General features: G+C 47.3%; 1 protein-coding gene across 2 annotated transcripts; it reads right to left on the reverse strand.

Moving 5' to 3' along the window:
* Positions 1–379: 379 nt before the first annotated feature.
* On the reverse strand, positions 380–12,911 carry BPIFA2 (BPI fold containing family A member 2). 2 transcript variants are annotated; one of them, XM_017511647.2, is made up of 8 exons: positions 12,740–12,911; positions 8,956–9,100; positions 7,869–7,976; positions 6,429–6,581; positions 3,901–3,982; positions 2,170–2,233; positions 1,190–1,267; positions 380–568 (listed from the first exon to the last, which is right to left on the reverse strand). In XM_017511647.2, the coding sequence occupies exons 1-7, from the start codon at positions 12,894–12,896 to the stop codon at positions 1,227–1,229; spliced, it is 750 nt and encodes a 249-aa protein (XP_017367136.1). In that variant the 5' UTR covers positions 12,897–12,911; the 3' UTR covers positions 380–568; positions 1,190–1,226. The 2 variants fall into 2 exon arrangements, with proteins under 2 accessions (XP_017367136.1, XP_037590230.1); XM_037734302.1 differs by lacking the exons at positions 380–568; positions 1,190–1,267; positions 2,170–2,233 and having other exon boundaries at positions 3,605–3,982.
* Positions 12,912–23,507: the final 10,596 nt, after the last annotated feature.

The following is a 23,507-nucleotide window of genomic DNA, read 5'->3' on the forward strand; positions in this document are numbered from 1 at the left end:
ATTCTCCAAGAATCCTCAGGGCACCTGGAGAGGAATGGAGGAAAGGGCTGGTGGGGCTGTCCTCAGAACATGACTTTCCAGTACCCACTGCCCGTCGGGCACAGAGTAGGTGCTCACTACATACCTGTCGAATGTGTGAATGGATAGATCAGGGGTCTCTATTGCCACAGACTGGCTGTGTGACTTGGGCTAGTTTCTTGCCCTCTCTGTGTCTCAGTGGTCCCATTAATAGAACCAGGAGATGGGGCTGGATATTCCCACCGAGGCTTCTAGCTCTGGATCCAGGTCTCTCTTACCCCAGTTGCAGCCCCCAACCTGCCTCCCCAAGTCCCACCAACAAATCCCAGATGGAGGGAAGGCAAGGAGCCACACAGAAGGGTGCAGAAATGGGCTTTTATTGCCAGGGGCAGGAGAACACGTGTAGAGGCTGCTGTTCTGACTGAGGGGAGAAGCGGCATCTGGGAAGGCCCTTCTTGCAGGACTCAGGCTTTGATGCTGGTTGGATGGTGGCAGCAGCTTCCCAGAGGTAGATGCTATAAGGGGGTGGGGCAAACCACTGGGAACCAATCTAGAATGAGACCACAGGAGGTTAGGACGTTTGCAGCCAGGCTACCCTTACACACAGCTAGCATCCACGGGGTGCTTGATGGAACCCAAGTTGACCTGGCTCCAGTGTCCCAGCTCTTTCCCACAATACCCCATATTGTTTAAGTCCTGGAAGAAGGAACTGGAACCTGTGGTTTGGGGTCTTTCATTGGCACCTGGCACTGACCCATCTTCATTCCCCTCACCCTCCTTTAGAACAATGGCAGATATAAAAGGATTGATTGGAGGCCACCACTGGAGCCAGGTTCAGGGCTCAATATGTGATCAGAATCATGGATCCATTTGAGACTAAGGTTGGGGCTCAGTCTGTGACCAAGACTAAGGCTCAGTCAATAACTGGCATCAAAGCTCAGTCTGTGACTAGGATCTAGGCTTAGTCTGGGGCCAGAATCAGAGTTCAGTGATTAAGGCTCAGTGTTCAGAGTGTGACCAGAGTCAGGGCCTAGCCTGGGACTGGGGCCAGGGCTCGGTCTATGACTGAGATGAAGGCACAGTCTGCTAACGCAGAAGGAAGGGAAGCCATGCCTGGCTTTTGCTTCACTGTAGGCCCCTGCACATTGGGGCACAGAGCCCGGCTCCTCACCAGCAAGCATCACAGTGGTCCTCCTCATTCATCCTCTTCAGAGGTGGGTTTGCAGCTGGGTTTCCTGCTGAAGTTTACCTGAAGAAACAAAATCAGTAGGAGTCCTTAGTCTTAGCTGCTGAAAAATTGAATAGACACCAGGCTCCAATAGCTGCCACTCTCTAGCAGGTCACCTGACAGTTGTGGGACCCCAGGGATGTCACTCCACGTCTCTGAGCTTCAGTTTGTTCATCTGGAAAGTGGGTACAATGACAGTAGCCACCCCACAGGGTTGTTGGAAGGATCCAGTGAGACAGCGTGCACATAGCACAGAGTGACTGTCTAAAGGACTAGGGACTAGAGTTGTGGCTATTTTCTTTCTTTTTCTCCTTTTTTTTTTTTTTGAGATGGGTATCTCACTCTGTCACTTTTTTTTTGTTTTGTTTTGAGATGGGGATCTCACTCTGTCACCCATGCTGGAGTGCAGTGGCATGATCTCCGCTCACTGCAACGTTCGCCTCCCAGGCTCAAGCAATCCTCTCGCCTCAGCCTCCCAAGTAGCTGGGTCTACAGGCACGTGCATCACACCTGGCTAATTTTTGTATTTTTTGTAGAGATGGGGTTTCATCATGTCACCTAGGCTGGTCTCAAACTCCTGAACTCAAGTGATCTGCCCACTTCAGCCTTCCAAAGTGCTGGGATTACAGGTGTGAGCCACCGTGCCTGGCTGACTTGTGGCTATTTTCATAGAAGGGTCACCTCCAGGGTCTCGACACCTTTACTTACCCCATTTTGTCCCAGCAACCCCAGCCATGCCTGGAGACCCCAAAATCAAAGAGAGCCCCAGGTGTCTGGGGTGGGGGAAGCCACAGCTTTCAATTTGCTTAGGACGGTGGGTCCTTCTACTTCTCCAGGGCCCCCTGATGAGAACTGCTTTTGGGGTGGGCACAGAGCTCCATGCCTGCCTCAGAAGACCCCCACTTCCCCAGGTTGTGACTTACCAATGACTTGCTGAATGAAATTTATATCCAGGCTGTGGAGGAAGATGCGGATCAGTGGGCATATCTGAGAGAGGAGGAAGAGGAGGGTCAGGAGAAGGAGGACGAACAGGTCACTCTCCTCAGCTGGGAACAAATTGCTTGCCACCCACGGACAGGCTCATTTCTAGGGATCTTAGAACCTTTGAACCTTAAGATGGTATTGTATTGTATTGTATTTTTTCTTTTTTTTTGAGATGGAGTCTTGCTCTGTCTCCAGGCTGGAGTGCAGTAATGCAACCTTGGCTCACTGCAACCTCCGCCTCCCAGACCCAAGTGATTCTCCTGCCTCAGCCTCCTGAGTAGCTGGGATTACATGCACATGCCACCATACCCAGCTAATTTTTGCATTTTTAGTAGATGGGGTTTCACCATGTTGGCCAGGATGGTCTCGATCTCCTGACCTCATGATCTACCTGCCTCAGCTTCCCAAAGTGCTGGGATTTCAGGTGTGAGCCACTACCCCTGGCCTGTATTTTTTTTTTTTTTTTTGAGACAGAATCTCACTCTGTGGCTGAGGCTGGAGTGCAGCAGTGCAATCTCTGCTCGCTGCAACTTCTGCCTCCCAGGTTCAAGTGATTCTCCTGCCTCGGCCTCTCAAGAAACTGGGTTTACAGGCATGTGCCACCATGCCTGGCTAATTTTTGTATTTTTAGTAGAGTCAGGGTTTCACCATACTGTCCAGGGTGATCTCAAACTCCTGACCTCAAGTGATCTGCCCACCCCAACCTCTCAAAGAGCTGAGATTACAGGTGTGGGCCACCATGCCTGACCAGAACCTTAGGATTTTAGAACAACGGGATCCCAGCCGTCTTAAATCTGGAAATGCTAGTGTGTTGGAATCCTAAAACCTTAGAACACTAGAACTCTAGGACCTCAAAAATCTACAGTCTAGAGTGTTAATATCCCCATATGCTTAGAAACCTTGAACTTTGGAACCCTGGAATTTTAAAGGATCAAATGCCCTGCAGTTGTAGAGCAGAATATCTCATGCTCTTGTGTGTACACGGTTCCCTGCAGATTGCAATTCAGCAGGTCTGAGGTGGGGTCTGAGATTCCTATCAAGCACCCAGGAGAGGCTGAAGCTGCTGGAGAACTGCACTTGGAATATAACTAACTTCCGGTTTACTGGGTCACAGAACCACCCGGAGGATTTTTTCTTTTATAAACCCACATTCCTGGGTCTCCTTCCAAAATGACTGATTTAGAAGCTCTGGAACTTTGGGCCTAGGAATCCTGCACATGGTACCTATGGTTTCGTATGATGCACAGATAGAAAAAAAAATAAAACTATTTTATAAGTCTGGGTTAATTTTTTTCATTGATTGTATGATATGTTATTAATTTTCTATTTATGATAGAGATATAAAGTTTTATTTTAAAAAATAAATGCTTCTAAGGAAACGTATTTAAGCACGATTGTGTTGAAGACGTTAGCTACAAAAGCATATTGGTAGTACATGGATATGGTGACTGGTCCAAGTTGGGGACCTGGCAATTTCAGCTAACGTCAGGCCTCTGCCCTCCCCTGCTACCCACCAGGCTGATTAGGAGAGGGGGAGGATCCAGCTGACCTCCCAAGGAGAAGTTTTCAATTCCAAAGGAAAAGTGCCCAGAGGATACAGCCAGGCCTACAAATTCCCCCACCTGCCCTCGCCAGGCCTGGATCTGGGCCCCAAGGAAGGGGAGACTCACCTCCTTCTGCACCAGGAAGGACACGGTGCTTTTCACTGTGTTGATCACACTATTCACTAACTTGTTGATGACTTGGCTTTGCCTGGAAAACACAGGGAGCTGTTAAAGCCTGGTCAAGGGGGCAAGAGGCAGGGGGACTGGCAAGAAGTTGGGGAGTTAGGTAAACCCCAGGGACATGGAGACGCCTTTCTAACTATAGACAGTGCCTCTCATCCACATGGATCGTCCCTTAGAATCCCACATCTTACAGTGGCTTACCCAGTGCTTCATGAGAGTCTCAGCACAGAGACCTTTTCATTCATTCATTCATTCATTCATTCAACCCATATTTACAGAGCACTAGCTATGCACAAAGAACCTAGCTGGGCCCTGAGGAGCAAAATACAAACATCCCCTAATCTGGTACGTAAACATTAAGGGTTCAAACATCCCCTAATGTGGTACCTAAACAAATCTTGCCAAGGTTGAACCCTCCCACCTTCAACTCTCAACATAATTGCTACCTCCTCGGGGCAGCCCTCCCTGACTACTTAGCTAAGAGAGAGCTTTGCTATCACAGTGCCCCATCAAAGGTAATACTCAGAGACGTGAACGCAGATCCAGGGCAACTTAGCTTTCCCTTAGGTAAGCTCCATGAGAACAGGGACCTTGTCTGCCATCACCAATTAGTTCTCCAGAACCCAGAACAGTGCCTGCCTGGCACATAGCAGATGCTCAATACACCGTTTTTTTTTTTTTTTTTTTTTTTTTTTGACAAGATCTTGCTCTGTCACCCAGGCTGGAGAGCAATGGCATGATCTCGGCTCACTGCAACCTCTGCCTCCTCGGTTCGAGCGATTCTCCTGCCTCAGCCTTCTGAGTAGCTGGGATTACAGGCATCCACCATTTCCCCTGGCTAATTTTTGTATTTTTAGTAGAGACGAGCTTTCACCATGTTGGCCAAGCTCGTCTTGAACTCCTGACCTCAAGTGATCTGCCCACCTCAGCTTCCCAAAGTGCTGGGACTACAGGTGTGAGCCACCGTGCCTGGCCTCAACACATTTTTTGCTGAAAGAATGAATGAAATGAACATACAGTTAAATATGTATTGAGAACTTGTCACAAGTGTTTCAAAGGCAAGAGTAGATTCTTAGGAGAGAGAATAGGAGGAGCCCTGAGAAGACCCTGAAAGATGCAGAAATCCACCGTGGTGCAGTGAGAAGAAGGAGCTCTAGGTAGCCAGAGCCGCCCACACAAAGGTCTTGAGCTGGGAAAGAGCCTATTTGAGGCATAGCACAAAGGCCACTGTATCTGGGCACAGTGAGTGAGGGGAGGCTGCGGGGATACAAGGGTGGGGCCAGATCAAACAGAGCCTATACAACCATGGGGAGCACTTGGGGCTGGACCACAAGTGCAAAGAAAGGCCCTGGGAGTATCTGGAGCCGCAGAGTGGTGCCATCTCACAGATGTGGGCACGGACCCAGAGCAGCGGGGTGGAGTCCCTGAGGCTGCTTGGGAAGACAGCACCCAGCAAGGCTCCTGGCTCCGAATTTATATCCTGGCCTTCGCAACTCACATCCGACCATGGGGCTTTTCTTTGGTTTTCAGGGGTCTTTGGGCAACCTGTGTTCAGCTCCCTCAGTGCAGGGCGAGGGGAGCGTCCTCTGCTCATGGCCATCGGGGCTGAGAGCTGAGGGCCCAGCCTTGTTCCTGGCCCAAGGCCAAGCAGCCCCAGCCCTTGGCATCTGGATCACTCATCTTCCCCCAGCCAGCGGCCAGCGTCACTCTTTCTCCCTCCACCCTCTGGCCTGAGTCAAACCTGCTCTTTCAAGCACAGAGCTTAAGATGTAGATTTTGTGGATTAAAAGAGATGAATGATTTAAATGGAGAGGATTAAATTTTCAAGATCTCCTTTCTGGAAATTTCCACTGGGTGGAGGATGACCTGGGGATGATCTGAAATTAGAGCCCATGGCAGGCACTTACTCTCCCCTCTCCTTCCCAGCTGGAGGCATGAAGGTAAATATAATTATATCGTTATTATTATTATTGAGGGACGTTAAGTAACAATAAAGGGGTCAGTTCTCCAAGAAGCCATAACAATCCTAATGTGCATGCACCTAACAACAGATCTTCAAAAGGTATGGAGCAGAAACTGACAGAGTTGAAAGGCATAAGCAAATTCATGATTATGGTGGGCGAGCTCAACACTCCAGTCTCAGTAACGGAGAGAGCCAGGAGGCAGAGAGGCAGCATGTTCCAGGCTGTAAGCCAAATATTTGTATTTTCTCATCTGGTCATCTCAGAAGCCTAGGAGTAGTTATTATTCACACCCCCAGTTTACAGATGTGAAAACAGGCTTAGAGCAATCAAGTTGCTGATAAAGTTACAAGTTAGTGGCAGAGCTGACATTTGAACCAAGGCCAACCTGACTCCAGAGCTGGAACACTTTCACCACTAGGCCTCCTCTTAGGTATAGGACTAGAGCTGAAATGAGGGGTCCCCAGCTTCCCTGAGAGCCCAGCTCTGCTAAGATGAATGGGGTCTTACCCGTCCAGCAAGGAAAGTGAGATGCTGGTTGGGTCACTGGCACATTCTCCCAGGACAGCAACAGGCTTGTGGGTCTGGGGGTCAATTTCAATTCTGACTGCAGTCAGGAGATCCAAAGAGGCATTCAGCTTGACAACCTGGCCAATGATGGGCCTGCAGGAAGTAAGATGCACAGTCAACAGAGTCTAGAAGGGGGCCTTCAGGTGGCCCAGCTGGGTTCCTCCACCTGTGTGGACATGAGTCAGAATGTCTATGCGTGATGTCAACGTGGCCCAGATGAAATCAACATGGTCCATATCCTCTATGAGATTTACATGTCTATATCAGGGGCTTCTTCTCCTGGCCACTTGGGTTTAGCTCACATGAATTTTTTATACAACATTACGCTAATAAGTAAAACAATAATAGTTAATATTTATTGACAACAATTTGTGTGTAAGTACTTATAAAAGTATTTTCTCTGGATTCATTTACAATTCATTTATTCATCACAAGAATGCTGAGGGAAGTGTACTATTACTATCCCTATTTTCTGAATGAGGAAACCTTGGTACCGAGAGGTTAAGTGCCCAAGATCTCATAGCTAATGAGGGATGGTATCATTAGTGCATGTAGTTTACAGAAAAGTTCTTTCATACATGCTCATTTCTTGTCTCTCTATCTCCTTCAAAATTAAATTTTTAAATTTTTTGTGAGACAGAGTCTCACTCTGTCGCCCAGGCTGGAGGGCAATGGTGCAGCCAGGGCTCACTGCAGCCTTGACCTCTCAGGCTCAAGCAGTCCTCTTGCCTCGGCCTCCCAAGTAGCTTGGAATACAGCTGTGCATCGCCACACCTGGTTAATTTTTGCACTTTTTGTAGAGACAGGGTTTCATCATGTTGCCCAGGTTGGTCATGAACTCCCGAGTTCAAGTGATCCTCCCACCTTAGCCTCCCAAATTGCTGGGATTACAGGTATAAGCCACCACTCCCAGCTAAAATTAAGAGTTTAAACTTATATTTTGCACACACACACTTTATTATACACTGTCACTGTGTACTACTAGGTTTTGCACTGTATATTAGGCATTTTTCTGTAATGGTCACTGCTATTTAGAGAGAATCTTGAGAGACAAAATAACGCTGGAGGAAATTTTGCCAAAGAATAATAAATGTTTCTGTTTTCTCAACTTTTCAAATTTTACAGCCAGATAAATGTCATGATTTCAAAACTATATTCAATGGAGCATTGTTTTTAAAAGACACTTGGTTATGGCCAAAGTTCCCTAGAACATTTTAAAGGTTGAGATCTTAGACCCAGAAGGTTCCTCTCACTCACAGATTGGGAAACTGAGGCCCAGGGTCTCCCAGCAGTGGGAGGAGGCGCCTTATTTCCAGGTTGGGCATCCATCAGCCAGGCTGAGCTGCCTTTCCCAAATCTCAGATTCTAGCACATACTCACAGGGTCACAGAGACGTCCGCAGTGACAGGGAATCTCAGGTTAAGGCCTTTGCCATCATCAGTCGGTTCAGCTTTGACATCCAGGATGAGGGAGTTGCTGATTTTCAACCTGCATGAAACCCACAATTCACCCTTGTCACTCCCCGTGACAGCCACTTACCAAGCACTTCCCTGTGCCAGCCTAGAGCTGAGCGTGTGGACCTCATCATCCTTGCCTTCACGATAGCCCTGCTCAGAGTTTGATTCTCCATTTTATGGCATAGCACCCTGAGGCTCAGGCTGGTGTGATTTTCCCCCCAGATTCCCAAGGGAGTAAGTGTCAGAGCTAGAATTAGAAGCCAGAACTGTCTGACTTTAAAAGTTCATGAGTGGGGCTGGGTGCAGTGACTCATGCCTGTAATCCCAGCACTTTGGGAGGCCGAGGCGGGCAGATCACCTAAGGTCGGGAGTTCAAGACCAGCCTGACCAATGTGGAGAAACCTCATCTCTACTAAAAATACAAAAAAAAGATTAGCTGGGTGTGGTGGTGCGCACCTTTAATCCCAGCTACTTGGGAGGCTGAGGCAGGAGAATTGCTTGAACCCGGGAGGTGGAGGTTGTGGTGAGCCGATATCACACCATAACACTCCAGCCTGGGCAACAAGAGCAAAACTCCATTAAAAAAAAAAAAAAAAGTTTATGAGCAGATCCACTGCCTGGCGTTATGTGGTATAGACTCCAGTTTCCCTTCCCCTAAGAGGATCTGGGCTTTTACCCTCAGTTATATGTGGAGAATAAGTTTTATTCTTTGGAAAGGGACTCCATGCACCAGCAAACAGGTAGAGGTAAGGATGAATATAACCTTCACCCTGACCCTGAAATTGAAGAATGCGGAAGCTCGAGCCCGTAGGATGCCCACCCAGATTGACGCTGGAGCCCTGCCTCTAATTTACTCAAACTCTGGTGGGTCTGGCCTTACTCAGACCACCTTGGCTCTGTGGGAGAGGAACGAGGCTTGTCCATCTGTCTTTCACCTTAAACTTACCTCCTCAAAGATGTGTATTCCCTTTTCTTAGAGCAAAGATCTCCACCCTGAAGCACCAACTCACCCCAAAATGTTCGCATTTGTTGGAAGCAGTTTAGAAACAACATTGTTCAGCAATTTCTCAGCTTCCTGGACCTTCTGCTTGGCCAGTTGCCAAGCGTCAGATTGCTGAAGCACCCCTAGGTCCACCTTCAGTTTCTCAAGGACACCTGCCAAAAACAATCGCCGTTTTGTGTCACGCACCACTTGCGAAGTAGCTACGGTGCCCCAGGTATCTACTGGGTAAGACTGTTTGCTTAAGTTATTTTATTTAATCTTTATAACAACTCAGTGAGGTAGATATTGTCATTGTCTGCTTTTTTACAGCTAAGGAAATAAAGGCTGATGATGGTTAAGAAATGTATCTAGTCACACAGCCAGGGAACTCTTGTTTCTTCCGTGCTGCCTCCAAACTATTAATAAATATACCGATTATTTATGAACAGAGCAATCAATCAACTGGCCAGGCAATTGATATTTATTGTACACCAGTGTCTAGGAGTGACTTAGGGTTCTGTTGTGCTAAGTGAGATGCTCACATGAGTTCAAAAAACTAGAAAGAATAAGAGAATAAACTCAAGAAATGAAAAATCTAGAATCGAGGAGAAAAAATGACTCCAACCATGAAACTGGCTAATGAGAGTTCCAGAATGACAGCTTTGCAGCAGGCCCAGAAAGCAATAATTCTTTTTTTTCTTTTACTTTAAGTTCTAGGATACATGTGCAGAATTGTGCAGGTTTGTTACATAGGTATACATGTGCCATGATAGTTTGCTGCACCTATCAACCCATCATCCAGGTTTTAAGCCTCACATGCGTTAGGTATTTGTCCTAATGCTCTCCCTCCCCTTGCTCCTGAGCCCCCAAAAGGCCTCAATGTGTGATGTTTCCTTCTCTGTTCCCATGTGTTCTCATTGTTCAACTCCTACTTATGAGTGAGAACATTCAGTGTTTGGTTTTCTGTTCCTGTGTTAAGTTTGCTGAGGATGATGGTTTTCAGATTCATCCATGTCCCTGCAAAGGACATGCTCTCATTCTATTTTATGGCTGTATAGTATTTCATGGTGTATATGTGTCACATTTTCTTCATCCAGTCTATCATTGATGGGCATTTGGGTTGGCTCCATGTCTTTGCTATTGTAAATAGTGCTGCAATAAACATATGTGTACATGTGTCTTCATAGCAGATTGATTTATATTCCTTTGGGTATATACCCAGTAATGAGATTGCTGGGTCAAATGGTATTTCTGGTTCTAGATCCCTGAGGAATTGCCACACTGTGTTCCACAATGGTTGAACTAATTTACAATCCCACCAAGAGTGTAAAAGCATTCCAATTCCCCACAGCCTCGCCAGCATCTATTTTTCCTGACTTTTTAATAACTGCCATTCTTACTGGCATGAGATGGTATCTCATTGTGGTTTTGATTTGCATTTCTCTAATGATTAGTAATGATGAGTTTTTTTTCATATGTTTGTTGGCTGCATAAATGTCTTTTTTTTTTTTTTGAGAAGCGTCTATTCATATCCTTTGCCCACTTTTTGTTGGGGTTGTTTGTTTTCTTCTTATAAATTTAAGTTCCTTGTAGATTCTGAATATTAGACCTTTGTCAGATGGGTAGATTGCAAAAATTTTCTCCCATCCTATAGGTTGCCTGTTCACTCTAATGCTAGTTTCTTTTGTTGTGCAGAAGCTTTTCCGTTTAATTAGATCCCATTTGTCAATTTTCTAAGCTCACGGATAGGAAGAATCAATATCGTGAAAATTGCAATACTACCTAAAGTAATTTATACATTCAATGCTATTCCTATCAAACTACCATTGACTTTCTTCACAGAATTAGAAAAAACTACTTGAAATTTCATATGGAACCAAAAAAGAGAATGTATAGCAAGACAATCTTAAGCAAAAACAACAAAGCTGGAGGTATCATGCTACCTGACATCAAACTATACTACAAGGCTACAGTAACCAAAACAGCATGGTACTGGTACCAAAACAGACATATAGACCAATGGAACAAAACAGAGACTTCAGAAATAACACCACACATCTACAACCATCTCATCTTCAACAAACCTGACAGGAACAGCAATGGGGAAAGGACTCCCTATTTAATAAATGGTTCTGGGAAAACTGGCTAGCCATATGCAGAAAACTGAAACTGAACCCCTTCCTTACACCTTATACAAAAATTAACCAAAGGTGGTTTAAAAACTTAAATGTAAAACCCAAAACCATAAAAATCCTAGAAGAAAACCTAGGCAATACCATTCAGGACACAGGCATGGGCAAAGACTTCATGACACCAAAAGCAATGACAACAAAAGGAAGCAATAATTCTTATAGAATGAGGAGGACAACCTGTCTTATGATAGGTCTCTGGAGAACAGGGGGATGAGAATAAATGTTGTGACCTGGTGTGGTGGCTCATGCCTATAATCCCAGCACTTCAGGAGACCAAGGCAGGAGGATGACTTGAGGCCAGCAGTTTGAGACCAGCCTGGGCAAAATGATGAGACTCCATCTCTACAAAAAATTTAAAACTTAACCAGGTGTGGTGGTATGTACCTATAGTCCCAGCTTCTGGGGAGGCTGAGGTGGGAGGATCAGTTGAGCCCAGGAGGTTGAGGCTGCCAGAGTACTCTAGCTTGGGTGACAGAGTGAGACCTTGTTTCAAAAAAGAATAAATGTCATGGTAGATGTAAGATGATGCCCATGAAAAGAATTAAGTATATGTGGGGAGAAAATAATTCAACTGAGAAACAACAGGGCAATTACTAACTTAAGGAAAAACAAAAAACTATATAAGGAAAGAGATGTAATCATAATGTTGTAACTTGGCTCTGTAATGGACAATATCTATCTAGTTGTAATGACTCAGAGAATGATGCTTTATATAAAATTGGTGTTATAACTACATCTGATTGTACAGCTCACTAGGTGACCTTGGTTTAGACATTTCTATCTCTGGGTCTCAGGTTTCCCAGCTAAAAAATTAGAGTGAGTCCCTTCTACATCTTTGAAAGTTACCTAAGCCCTTGACAAGGTTTGAAAGGCAGCCATGTGTAGAAGTTACCTCCTCCTACAAAAACGGCTTTTGATATGCTGCTAATGTTTCCATAAAACAAAAAGAAAGCCAAGTTATTTTAGTAAGTTAGCATAAAAAGGAGATACAATTAAATATAAAGGTAGGTAGCCTTATAGATACTGAGGCTAGGTAGGGATAATTTCCTTAATTTTCACTGAATTAACACAAGTGAATAAAAGAATATTAACAACCCCCAAAGAAAAATATGCTAAGAATATACACAAAATACTCAAGTTAAAATATGTAAGTACACAGTAAATATGTGAAAAAGGAGAGGGCTCTTTTATAATTAGAGGAATGCAAAGTGAAATAAGCTATAATTTTCATCTGTGAGACTGGCAGGACATATGAAATTGTCCACACCCAGTGCTGGAAAGGGAGCGGGAGAAAAGGCACTCTCGTGGACTGCTGGAGAAGGTGTTAACGTAGGAGATTATCTGTCAACAGCGTAGTTTTTGAACTTGTGAAATCCCACTTATAGGAATTTACCTTATGTGTATATTGGCAAGCGTTTATCAGGATATAATATGTAGAAGGATATTCATGTGGCGTTGCTTGTTTCTAGAAAGATAAATGAATGAGCCAGGAATGGAAGAGCCACTTTTCTCAGTAAACCACCCATAAAGCGTAGCCCCTGGTGGCAGCCTCTAGTAATGCAGGCATAGTGTTTAGGACGCCAATTTAGGTGACATTGATCATCACACTTGTTGATTTACCTTTAAGAGTATTGTCAACTGTCTCAACTCCTTTGTCAAGAACAGGTTTCACCTTATCCACGACATTGCTCAGGTCATCACCGAGATTGCCAAGAAGAGACGCTGAGGTCCCGGTGAGCAGGCTGCACAGGAGAGCAAGTTTCCAAAGCGGAAGCATCTTTTATCTTGACACCTGGACAGTCATGAGAAGAGCAGGAGTGAGAATTGCCCAGGGAGAAACGGAATCTTCAGTGAGTTCCAATCACTCTTAACATTGAACATTCCTTTAAGACAGACGTGGTTATTTCCTATTTTACAAGTGGGCAGCCAAGGTCAGAATGTTACAGCAACTTGCCCAGAGACACATAGCCAGTGAGCAGAGGAGCTGGGATTTGAAAAGTCAGATTTGACTCCAAGCCCATACTCTTGATACAAAGTTCCTTTTCACATGCTATCTTTCCTGCCTAAAATATTTTTCTTCTTCATTTTTCCACCTTGGTCAATTCCTATATCATGCCCTCTGTGAAGCCTACTCTAGACCCCTACCCAGATTCTAGGTTGGGGGAGTCTCACCTTGCTGCCTTCATGGTTAATGCTTCCCTGATGATTTGTCTGCCTTTCCTACCAGGCTGTGAACTCATTAGGGGAAGGACTGTAACTTATTTCACTGTCAAATCCTCAGGCCCCAGTAAAAAGCCTGCACCTAGTACAGTACAGTAAACAAATAAATATTTGTTGAATAAAAGTATGAACAAATCAATGGCAACCACCTCATGACTCTGCACTGCTCATCAGTTTGACACTTATTTTAATACAATCTATAGATCTCTAAATTTGCTCTAATTTGCTATTTATTTTGACATCTGGACAGTCATGGGAGGAATATAGTGAGAATTGCCCAGAGGGAAATGGAATCTTCAGTGAGTACCCATCACTAATTTGTCGTTTAGAGCAAATTTAGAGATATATTGATTATCTCGGCCATACTCAAAATATTAGCTAACCCAAGCAACCTGCCCCTCTGCCTCTTGCCCCCAAAGCCTTCTGAAAACCACTATGTGGGACGCCACTGGGGGAAGCATGCCACTCAAAGCTTTAGAGGAGGATGCTCACGAGATCCTTGCCCCGCTGCGTGGTCTGCCAGGACTCTGCTGAACGTTGGTGGCCCTTATATGGTGGTGATGGGATGGAACGCTGCCCACAGAAACAAGCCTTGGTTCCGGGACCATCCAAGGATACTCCAAGGAAACTAACCCCTCTCCAGGATGAGCAGAGAGAGAGATTTCCAACCCAAAGGTCACCCAGGATGCTTGAATTTAAATGATGGTTACGGAGAGGGCTTTCTGCCAAGGCTAAGAGCAGTCCTCATGGAGCCTGCAGCTGCCAAGCTGGTGGTCCTTGTGGGTGGGGACTGGGGCAAAGACTGAGAATGAATGAATTGGAGAATGTCCTGGCAGGAAGACCCATAATGACCATCCAGTCTAACTCTGTCATCATTTGGAAACTGAGGCTCAAAGAAGGGAAGCTACCAGCCTGGGGTCATTCAGCAAGACAGGGACAGAGATGGGCCTAGAATTGTGGCCTGCGAGGAGTCAGACAGATCTCCAAGTACATGGGGTCCTGGCCCCGGGGTCTACACCCGGCAGGTGCAGCAGACGCCTGACCCTGGGCTTCGTGTCCCTAAAGCACACTTCAGACGCATTTTCCCATTAGTCCTTATGAAGACTCTGCAAGACAGCTTTTGAGAACTCCATTTTCCAGTTGAGGAAGCTGAAGTTCAGAGAAGGAGGTGGCTTGTCCACACTTGCGAGGACAGGAACCAGGCATCTGGGCCTCCAGGGAAGGCCCTTCCACGCATACCAGGCTGAGGTCATTTGGCAGAGCGGGAGAGTCCCTGGGACTGAACATCCTGTTTTTGCTTCGGCCACTGATGTTTGCGTTGGTTGTAACGCCTGCTGCATTGGGCCTGTGTCAAGCCGGAACAGCACAGGAACCTCAGGTGGGTAGCCACCTGGCCTCAGGCTGGGAAGGACTGGCACAGAGCTCAGGGTCATCATGGATCTCTGCCCTTCTGCTCACCCACCCACCACTTGGCAAGGACCTGGGAGGCCTGTCTTCAGAATGATGCAACCAGGCAAAGGGTGGGACAAGAGCGGCGGTTCGAGGAGCTGGCTGTTCCTACGCCGACCGTGGCTCCGCTGTTCAGCACGGAGCTGGCAGCTGCAGGGAGAAGGTGGTGATGGCCGGGCCCCAAGAGCCCAGCGCATCAGAGCCCTGTGGCAGCCTTGCCTGAGGTCTTGAACAGACTCCCTTCCCTGGATGCCTGATGCCAGGTTCTGCAAACATCTTCCCCCAGTTGTGAAGTACAGAGCCAAGGGTTGTGCTGAAATCCGTGAAGGCAGCTTGTCCCAGCCCAGGAACACAGCCCAGGGGCCGAGCATCATGCAGTGACCTTGAGACCCAGTGTTGGCCCAGGCCTCAGTTGCCTCATCTGTAAAATGGGTAAACTCCCTGTCCCTGGATCTCAGAGGCATGGTGGACAGGCAAGGGCCTAGGAAATCAAAACGATGGTGAGGGGCTTTGAGGGCAGTGCTCCAAGCCTGGTACTGGGCTTGGGCTGTCCTGAGCTTGAATACTTGCTCTCTGCTGGTTGCTGGCTGTGTGGCCTGAGCCAGAGACTGCACCTTGCTGAGCCTCAGGCTCTTTGTGAAGTGGGACTAAGAACAGTGCTCACCTCACGAGCATGCTGTGAGGTCAAAGTGGAGTAACGTCCATGAAGGCTTAGCACGGGGTAGGCCCTCCATGCGCGGCAACAGCAAAGATGGCGAAGATGATGCTGGTGAATACGTGCACATGTGGTCCCGGCTTACGATGGTTTGACTTCAATCTTTCAACTTTGCCATGGGTTTATTGGGACATAACCCCATTATAAAATGAGGAGCATCTGGCCAGGCGTGGTGGCTCATGCCTGTAGTTCTAGCACTTTGGGAGGCTGAGGTGGGTGGATCACCTGAGGTCAGGAGTTTGAGACCAGCCTGGCCAACATGGTGAAACCCCATCTCTACTAAAAATACAAAAATTAGCTGGGCGTGGTGGTGGGTGCCTGTAATCCCAGCCACTTGGGAAGCCGAGGTAGGAGAATCACATGAATCTGGGGGGTGGATGTTGCAGTGAGCTGAGATTGTGCCACTGCACTCCAGCCTGGGCAAAAGAGCAAAACTCCATCTCAAACAAAAATAAAATTAAATGAGGAGCATCTGTCATAAGATTAATATTATATAATATATAATACAGGGTCCTCGGTGGATGGGGAGTTTGGTACCCTCAGAGGTCACCCAAGGTTCAGGCCAGCTGGTCCGGGTTGTTCAGGAAGGAGAAGCAGTGACAGCTCCTCCTGTGTTCTCCTCGTCCTCCTCTTCCCTCCCTAGGGTACACAAAGCCTCCTTACATGGAAGATGTTTGCCTCTCAGGGACAAAGGCCCAGCCATGAGGGTCGCGAGATGAATTTCTCATTGAAAATTTCCAGCGAGGCATTAAAGATGAGCCGTGCCAGGATTGAGACATCCTACCCCCGGCATGACTGCTAATCCCCAGCTGAGGCCACTTCCTGGTCCCACTGACCCAGCCTTCACCTCAAAGCTGATATCTTTTTCCATACGTGGCTCAGCGCCCTGGCTGGAAAAGGCCTAGCATGTCATGCAGCCTACTGAGACCAGAGAAGGTGAGTGACGAGGCTGGGGTTGCACAGGCGGCCAGCCGGGCTGGGGGCTGCTCAGCTGACCGGGCTCTGCGCCACTGACCTTCCTCCCCCTGCGGACAGATGCAGCCCCCACCCCTTCTCCAGATACCAAACACACATATGTGCACTCCCATCCTACCATCAAATGGAATTGCCTTATTTTGCTGGTAAAATTGCCGAAAGGCTTGTCACCATTTTGCTTGTGAAATCAGTCAGGTACGAATCACCCCTCCAGTTTCTAGGAGGTCCTAGTTTCTCACGCCTGAAATGCCTACTCAGGAATTCTGGGCAAATAAGAAAGATCAAAGCAACAGAATGTGTTCACACATTACTGTCCTTCCTATGACCACTAAATAGAGCAATTAATAAAGTTGTCACAATGTTACAGTCTGAAGGCCTTTAATTTTGACTTTGCTGGGTTTTTTCCTTCTGATTTTGGAGGCGACATATTTTATTCTTTCAGCTCTCAAGTATTTCCCAAAGCCCCGGATTCCACATCTGGACACTAACAGACCCCCCTCGGGTCCTGCCCTGAGAATCTGGGGAGCCACTTCCCATGGCCTGACCGATGGACAGGGGACCTTGCCCATGAGGCTGGAGTCTTCTTCCTCCTGCCCCATGGCATGATCCCTGAATGCTTCACCCAAAAATTCCAGAGAAAATGTAAAGGAGTTTTCACCGGGTCAGGGCCCTCCCCTGGGTCCTTTGAAGTCTGGGCACCTGTCTTTTTTCACCTTGGTTCCCCCAGGGCTGGTACAGGGTCTGGTCTACAGCAGGAGTCAAATGATATTTGTGGCAGGAAAGAAGAGAGAAAGAAAGAAGAAAGAGAGAAGATAGGAGGAAAAGAGTGACAGGAAGGAAAGAGAGGGAGGAAAGGAAGAAGGAAAGAGAGAGGGAAGGAAAAAAGACAGAGGGGATGTGGAGAGAGAAGGAGAAGAGGAGGAGAGGGAGGCCAGCCATGCCCCACCAGACCATCTCCGAGGTCCCAGTACCCAGCAGAAAGACAGTATGTCTTTCCTAATATCTCTTCAAAAGTTCTAGGACTGATTCCCATTGGTCCTGCTGGGGTTACATGCTGAGCACTGAACCAAAGAGTATGGCCAGGGTGAAGGAATCCACTGGTTGGCCAATTTGAAAATATTACATCTGCAAAGAAGGCAGAGGCAGAATGGTCAGACGAGGAGACGAGCCAGGGGAGTAAGGCTGTGCGAAGTGAAAGTTCCTCTTCAAAGTTTCCTTTCTTGTTAAAGAATAAATCATAAGTGCATTAACAGCTCTTTGTTAAGCCCTATCCTAAGCAGCTGTTAAACATGCCATGCTTACAGTCACATAGTATTTTCCATGTCCTTATACTTTAACCATGACAAGATATTCGTGCTGGACGTGCTCACAGACATGTCCCAGCTCGCAACCTATGCCCCTTACCTGTTTTTAAAAAAGTTTTAAGTTGTTGCCAATCGGGTTTTAGTTTAGAGTGTGAGGTCTGGCTCCACCCAACGGAAATCAGACACAGCAGTAAGGACAACCCCAAATGTGTAAGGGATGAATATGTCTGCTTTTCCTTCGTTGACCGTACTCTCGTGGCAAAATGGCTAGTGTGGGTACCCTTCCTGCAGTCCAGGAAATGAAAATTGCTTTGCTAAAAAATCCACTGTCTCAGTGCTGATTTTTCTCTGCTGTACTGAGCACCTGTTTCCAACAAAGGCTAAGGGAAGAACTGGTTTCGTGGAGGAGGAAGTGGTATCTGTGCTATGGTCAAGATGGGGGGACCTCATCTATGGTCCATTGGCTTCCTCTACCTGGTGATCACGGAGGACCTGGTAAGGGCGAGTTTGGTGGAAACAAGATGGGTGGTAGGGTGGATGTATCCACAGTAAGCATGCTGCTCATGCTTACTGGGTGGCCCATGGACCCCTGGCCTCTCCCTAGTTCAGACCAACTGTCTTAGAACCTGCATCTTAACAAGAGCCCAGGTGGCTCATGTGTGTGTTCGAGGTGGAGAAGCACAGCTCTAAGGAACTCTGGCTGCGGAGGGGATGAGAGAGGGAAGGAAGCTGGTGGAGAGAGTGTGGCATTATGGAAGGGACCTCTATTCTTCCTGAGAAGGGAGGGACTTGAGCCAGTGAGCTGTGCGTTCTTAACAATGGGAAATGTGGGGGGCGGGCGGGGAATATGTTTTATTTAACTTTCTGTTCACCATGCAAAACTTAATATTTTGCAGGATACTGTTGCATATTTGCACTTCAGATTCATCTCAAATTGGACCTGGCTATATTTAATTCCTGAAAGAATGAATGTCATGATGGTGATATCTCTCAAGAGCCTCCCATAGTGGATCCTGTGGTGATGCAGGTCCTCGCCATCCATCTGAGCATTTATTGCTGGACCAAGAACACAGGTGCCCTGGGCCCCTGGAGACTCAGGAACCCTGAAGGCTGGCTCCACGTGCTCCTTCTCGCCCTTCCTGTGCCACCGTTGGGCTCCACGTGACCCTCCCCGCAGCCTGCAGGGCCCTCGGGTTGTTCACAAAGACAGTCCTGACAAAAAGGTTGAGAAAACAAACATTGTCATATACGTCATCAGCCATGCACTCAAGTGACACTAGGGAGGCCCAGCATGGACTGAGCTCTGGGTGGCTGTTTCTAGGGCATGGGGAGACCCCCAGGAGCTTAGTGTCCTCCTCTTGCTACAGGGCCCACCCCCCAGCCCCAGGAGCCTCCTGGATGTGGCTTCTTGGTTGTCGAACTGCATTTTTCTCCAGAGAACCAGAGGGTCGGGAAGGGGCTCCACTTTAAAAACCCCAATCCCTGTGGTCCCAGTAGGGAAACTGAGGTCAGAGGGCATTGTGACTCAGCCAAGACACAGCAGGGCTCCCTCTGCCCCAGGCCCCAAACACCTACCACCTCCTGCAGCGCCTGCTCGCTGCCAGAGGACCTGGGTGTGAAGCTCAGCTCTGCCTCCTTCCAGCTGTGCGGAAGTGGACCAGGCAGCAGCTAACCTCACTGGGCCTCAGTTTCCTCATCTGCAAAACAGATGTTAACAGCTGCCCCTTAGGGTGGCTGGAGGGCTGAATGAAATGATCCATGGCTGGGCATAGGATAAAAAATCCACAAAGAGCTAAGATCTATTCAAAACATGATTGTTATCGTTAGTCCCATGTTTCCCTTTGGACCTGAGGCACATAGAGGTTATGTGTCCTGTTGGGCTGAGGAACTGGGATTTGAGCCCAATTCTGACACCCCAGGCCACCCATGTAGTCCCATCACCACTTCAAACCTGTCTCCTCACCTCTAAAACAGATAGTGATACTGCTGACCTTGAGAGGTGACTGTGAAAGTTACATGCCATCCTGAAAGCCAAATGCCCAGCACAGTGCCTGGCATTTAAAAAGTGCTGCTTTATACAAATATCCTTAAATCCTAACAGGCGTGAGAAAGTTGGATTAGCAGGGTCACGACTCCACCTTGTGGCAAAATCTAAGAACTGTGCCTGTCCTTGGCCCAATCCATCCCCCTGGGAACCTGCCTTGCTCAGGCCACTCCTGCTGCTGCCTTGGTGTGGCCAGCGGCGGAGAGAGAAGCGGAAGGACGTGCAGTTTCCAGCCTCTGTGACTGTGCTTGTCCACCGGGAACAGGGAGACGCAGAGAGTGTGAGTGTGGGTTCTCACAGCCCCTTGAGGTTCCCCATTCCACACCTTTGCTCAAGCTACCTGTTCCCTCTGCCTGGTGGTGTTTAGACAGTCCCCTGGTGCTCACATCTGTTTGGCAGATGAGGAAACTGAGGCCCAGTGAGGATAGCTGCCTGGCCCACTTCTCCACAGAGCTGAGCTTCACACCCAGGCCCTCCAACAGCGGGCAGGAGCCTCAGGAAGGGGTAGGTGTCTGGGGCCTCAGGCTGGGGGGACCCTACGGTGTCTTGGAAATGCGGAGTCCAGGGGTTCCAGGCAACTTTACATTTAGCACCAATTTCCTTCAGGTCTTTTTTTTTTTTTTTTTTTTTTTTTGGAGACAGGGTCTTGCCCTGTCAGGCAGGCTGCAGTGCAGTGGGTTGCAATCATGGCTCACTGCAGCCTTGACCTCCCTGGGCTCAGGCGATGCTCTCGCATCAGCCTCCTGAGCAGCTGGGACTACAGGCACACACCACCACACCCAGCTAGTCTTTGTATTTTCTGTAGAGATGGGGTGTCACCATGTTGCCCAGGCTGGTTTCAAACTTCCGGGCTCAAGCGATCCTCCTGCCTCAGCCTCCTGATGTGCTCTCAGGAGCCACTGTGCCCAACCTCTACTTCCTTTAGTTCTAAAAGACTTAGAGTCAGGCTTGCAATCTGGCTTCATACATCTTACTGCAATGCCACTGTCCTGCTGGATGGAACATCTCATCAGCTTCAGGTGGTCCCCAAGAATACTCAAACCGTGAGCTGTATATCCGACCATCTGTCTGAAGTGGGAGGGGCCATTCACTGCCTGTCCTTCCCTTGTTAGAGCACCGTTCTTTTAGTCCGGTTCTTAGAAGCTCTTCTACCTCCATCAGCTCCATGCTGAAATACCTTCCCTTGGGAAGTTTCCTAGCTTATCAGCTTCAGGCATATCCAAATGTAAGCTCTAATGAAGGAACTATTTGTAGTTTGGCTACGGGAAATCATTGGTGGGTAGATCAAGGTCACAGCCACTTAGATGGGGTCAGAGAGATGCTCCAGTGTTTGAGCGTCCTTACTGTAGTCCTGATGGGGTCCCATGTTCATCCTAGAAATAGGAAGATGGCTGGGTCACTGCAACCGACAGCACAGAAGACATTAGGAGATGCCTCCATGCAGCTGAACTCTCAGGCTAGCCTGCCTACCTTGTTAAACCCATGACGAAATTGAACTGTAGCACTCCTGATTTATAGCAACTCCCTGAGGTTTATAGGATCCTTCTCAATCATGAAATAATGACCTTAGAGATCATCGTGGTGATTGATTCCTAGCCCAGCCTCTGGACACTTTTTTAGAGAATGATCTGTTTGAAATATAGTGCTACAGAAGCTAGTTAACCCTGAGCTCATGTGGCTCTTAAATTAAGTAAGCATGTATTTTTAGACCTCATCTAGGGAGCAAAGCTTAGGTTTTCAGGGTAGCCTACTAAAGTCTTTTTGATCCATCATTTGCTCTATTTATCCTTCAGTCCACCCCTCGATTCATCCTTGCCGCCATCCATCTGTCTACTCATCCATTCTCAATTCATCCATCCAGCCATCATCCATCCATCCATCTATCCATCCATCCTCCCAGCCACCCCTCCTCCCATCCACATTTTCATTCATTTATTTTTTTAACCATCCACCCATCTTTCTCTGTCTTGCTCACCAGGATCAACACAGTGCCTGCCTGGCTCCATATTTGTTGAATAAATACATGATAAGTCTAGATTATGTATTATATTAACATAATCACCTTCAGATCACCTATTGGTGTCTAGATTATGTATTATATTCACACAAACCACATCACTGTCTGCTGTCTTATCATATTTCTTTCCTATGCTTAGTTCCCAGGTAAATCTTTCCAGCTTTAATCTCAGATGATCTAAGTCCCATGAGACTGCAGTAAGAGCTTGACCAGTTGCTTTGGGACCCCATATCACAGCTTCATAGCTTCCAATCTTATGATGAAGAACTCTTTAGAAATCACCCATATGCTTCTAGTCCACAGCCTGACCCACGTTTTCTCTGAAAATTTCTTATCTGTAACCCAAGTCCTGGTACCAGTTTCTGTCTTAGTTACTGGTTTGGTTGCAAGGAGAAGACCTTTCTGACGAAAAAGAAAACAGAAAAAAAAAAAAAAAAAAAAAAAAAAAAAAAAAAAAATCATGAAAAGAGAAGTAGAGTTATCTCACTGATCTCGACGTTTACACATTCCCCTGGGCCTCCCAGGGCACTAAAACCAAGATCTGAGAAGCTACCGACAGCTAAAGCAACCACAGTGCTTCTTTCTGACTCTCTGAGCATAACTGTATCATTGTTTTCTCTGTTCCACCATAGATGGTCCAAATGCGGTCACCACCATGTATCTGACTTTTCATTGCCCTCTGGGTCAAGTGCTCAAGTAAAGCTAGTTCAAGATTGAGTCTCAGCTCTAAATTTGCAAGGGTAATTCTTATCCTGATAGCTAGGTGTAGTCACAGAGCTGGTCCTGGGTTGAGCTCCTCACTCCTGTGTTCCTAGTGGGAGCATGTAGCCTTGAGTTGACCTATCCGTCTCTATCCCAACAGGTAGTAGAAATGGAAGTCTCCTGGGCAGCGGTTGTCTGTTGGGCACAGGACTTCTCAAGAATGGCCAGGTGCTCAGCAATGGTGGTGTTCTTGGCACAGGACTTCTCAGTGGGAATAACCATCAGGCTGGGGCCAACAGTGGTTCTTCAACTGCAAGAGTTGCTGCTCACTTATCTGAGCCAAACCACCTTGAGAATGACCAGGAATACATTTATCTGAGTTCCCCTCACACTGAAGACACCACTGAGTACAGCAGCCAGTCTAGGAAATCCAGTATGCTCCAGATACCCACTCTGCTGCCCACACCCCCAGTGAGAATGACTGCTTCCACTCCTATTCCATCTGTGAGAACCCATGTGACCAATCAGGACACTATAGGTAAACTTTGTCAGAGTGAGATGGATGGTCCAGGCTCTACTGACAAAAGTGCGATAATCAGTCAAGGATCCTTAGGTCACAAAGAGATGACCACCCCTGGACAATTAAATCAGAAGGTTTCAAAGAGCCTTAGCAACTCTGACCACAAGCGGATGACCCAATCTGGCCATACAGGTGTGGGTAGTATGAGCTTCTCAGGCAGTGGTCAACCTTCAGATACTTCTTCAGGAAATGCTGTTGTGTCTGGGGTGGCTTCACCTGGCAGTTATGGTCAGTATAGGGCTGAGTCATCTGGTGATTTGGGTCATTCTGGGGTAGGGCTAATAACTGGTCATCCTGGGACTGGGAAAATGATGATTTTGGTCAGTCTGAGGCAGGGTTAATGAGCTATCAGCCTGGTGGTAGGTCATCTGGTTATGGTCAA

This window comes from Cebus imitator, unplaced genomic scaffold, assembly GCF_001604975.1.
Source record: "Cebus imitator isolate Cc_AM_T3 unplaced genomic scaffold, Cebus_imitator-1.0 Scaffold18, whole genome shotgun sequence".
NCBI classification, from domain to species: Eukaryota; Metazoa; Chordata; class Mammalia; order Primates; family Cebidae; genus Cebus; species Cebus imitator.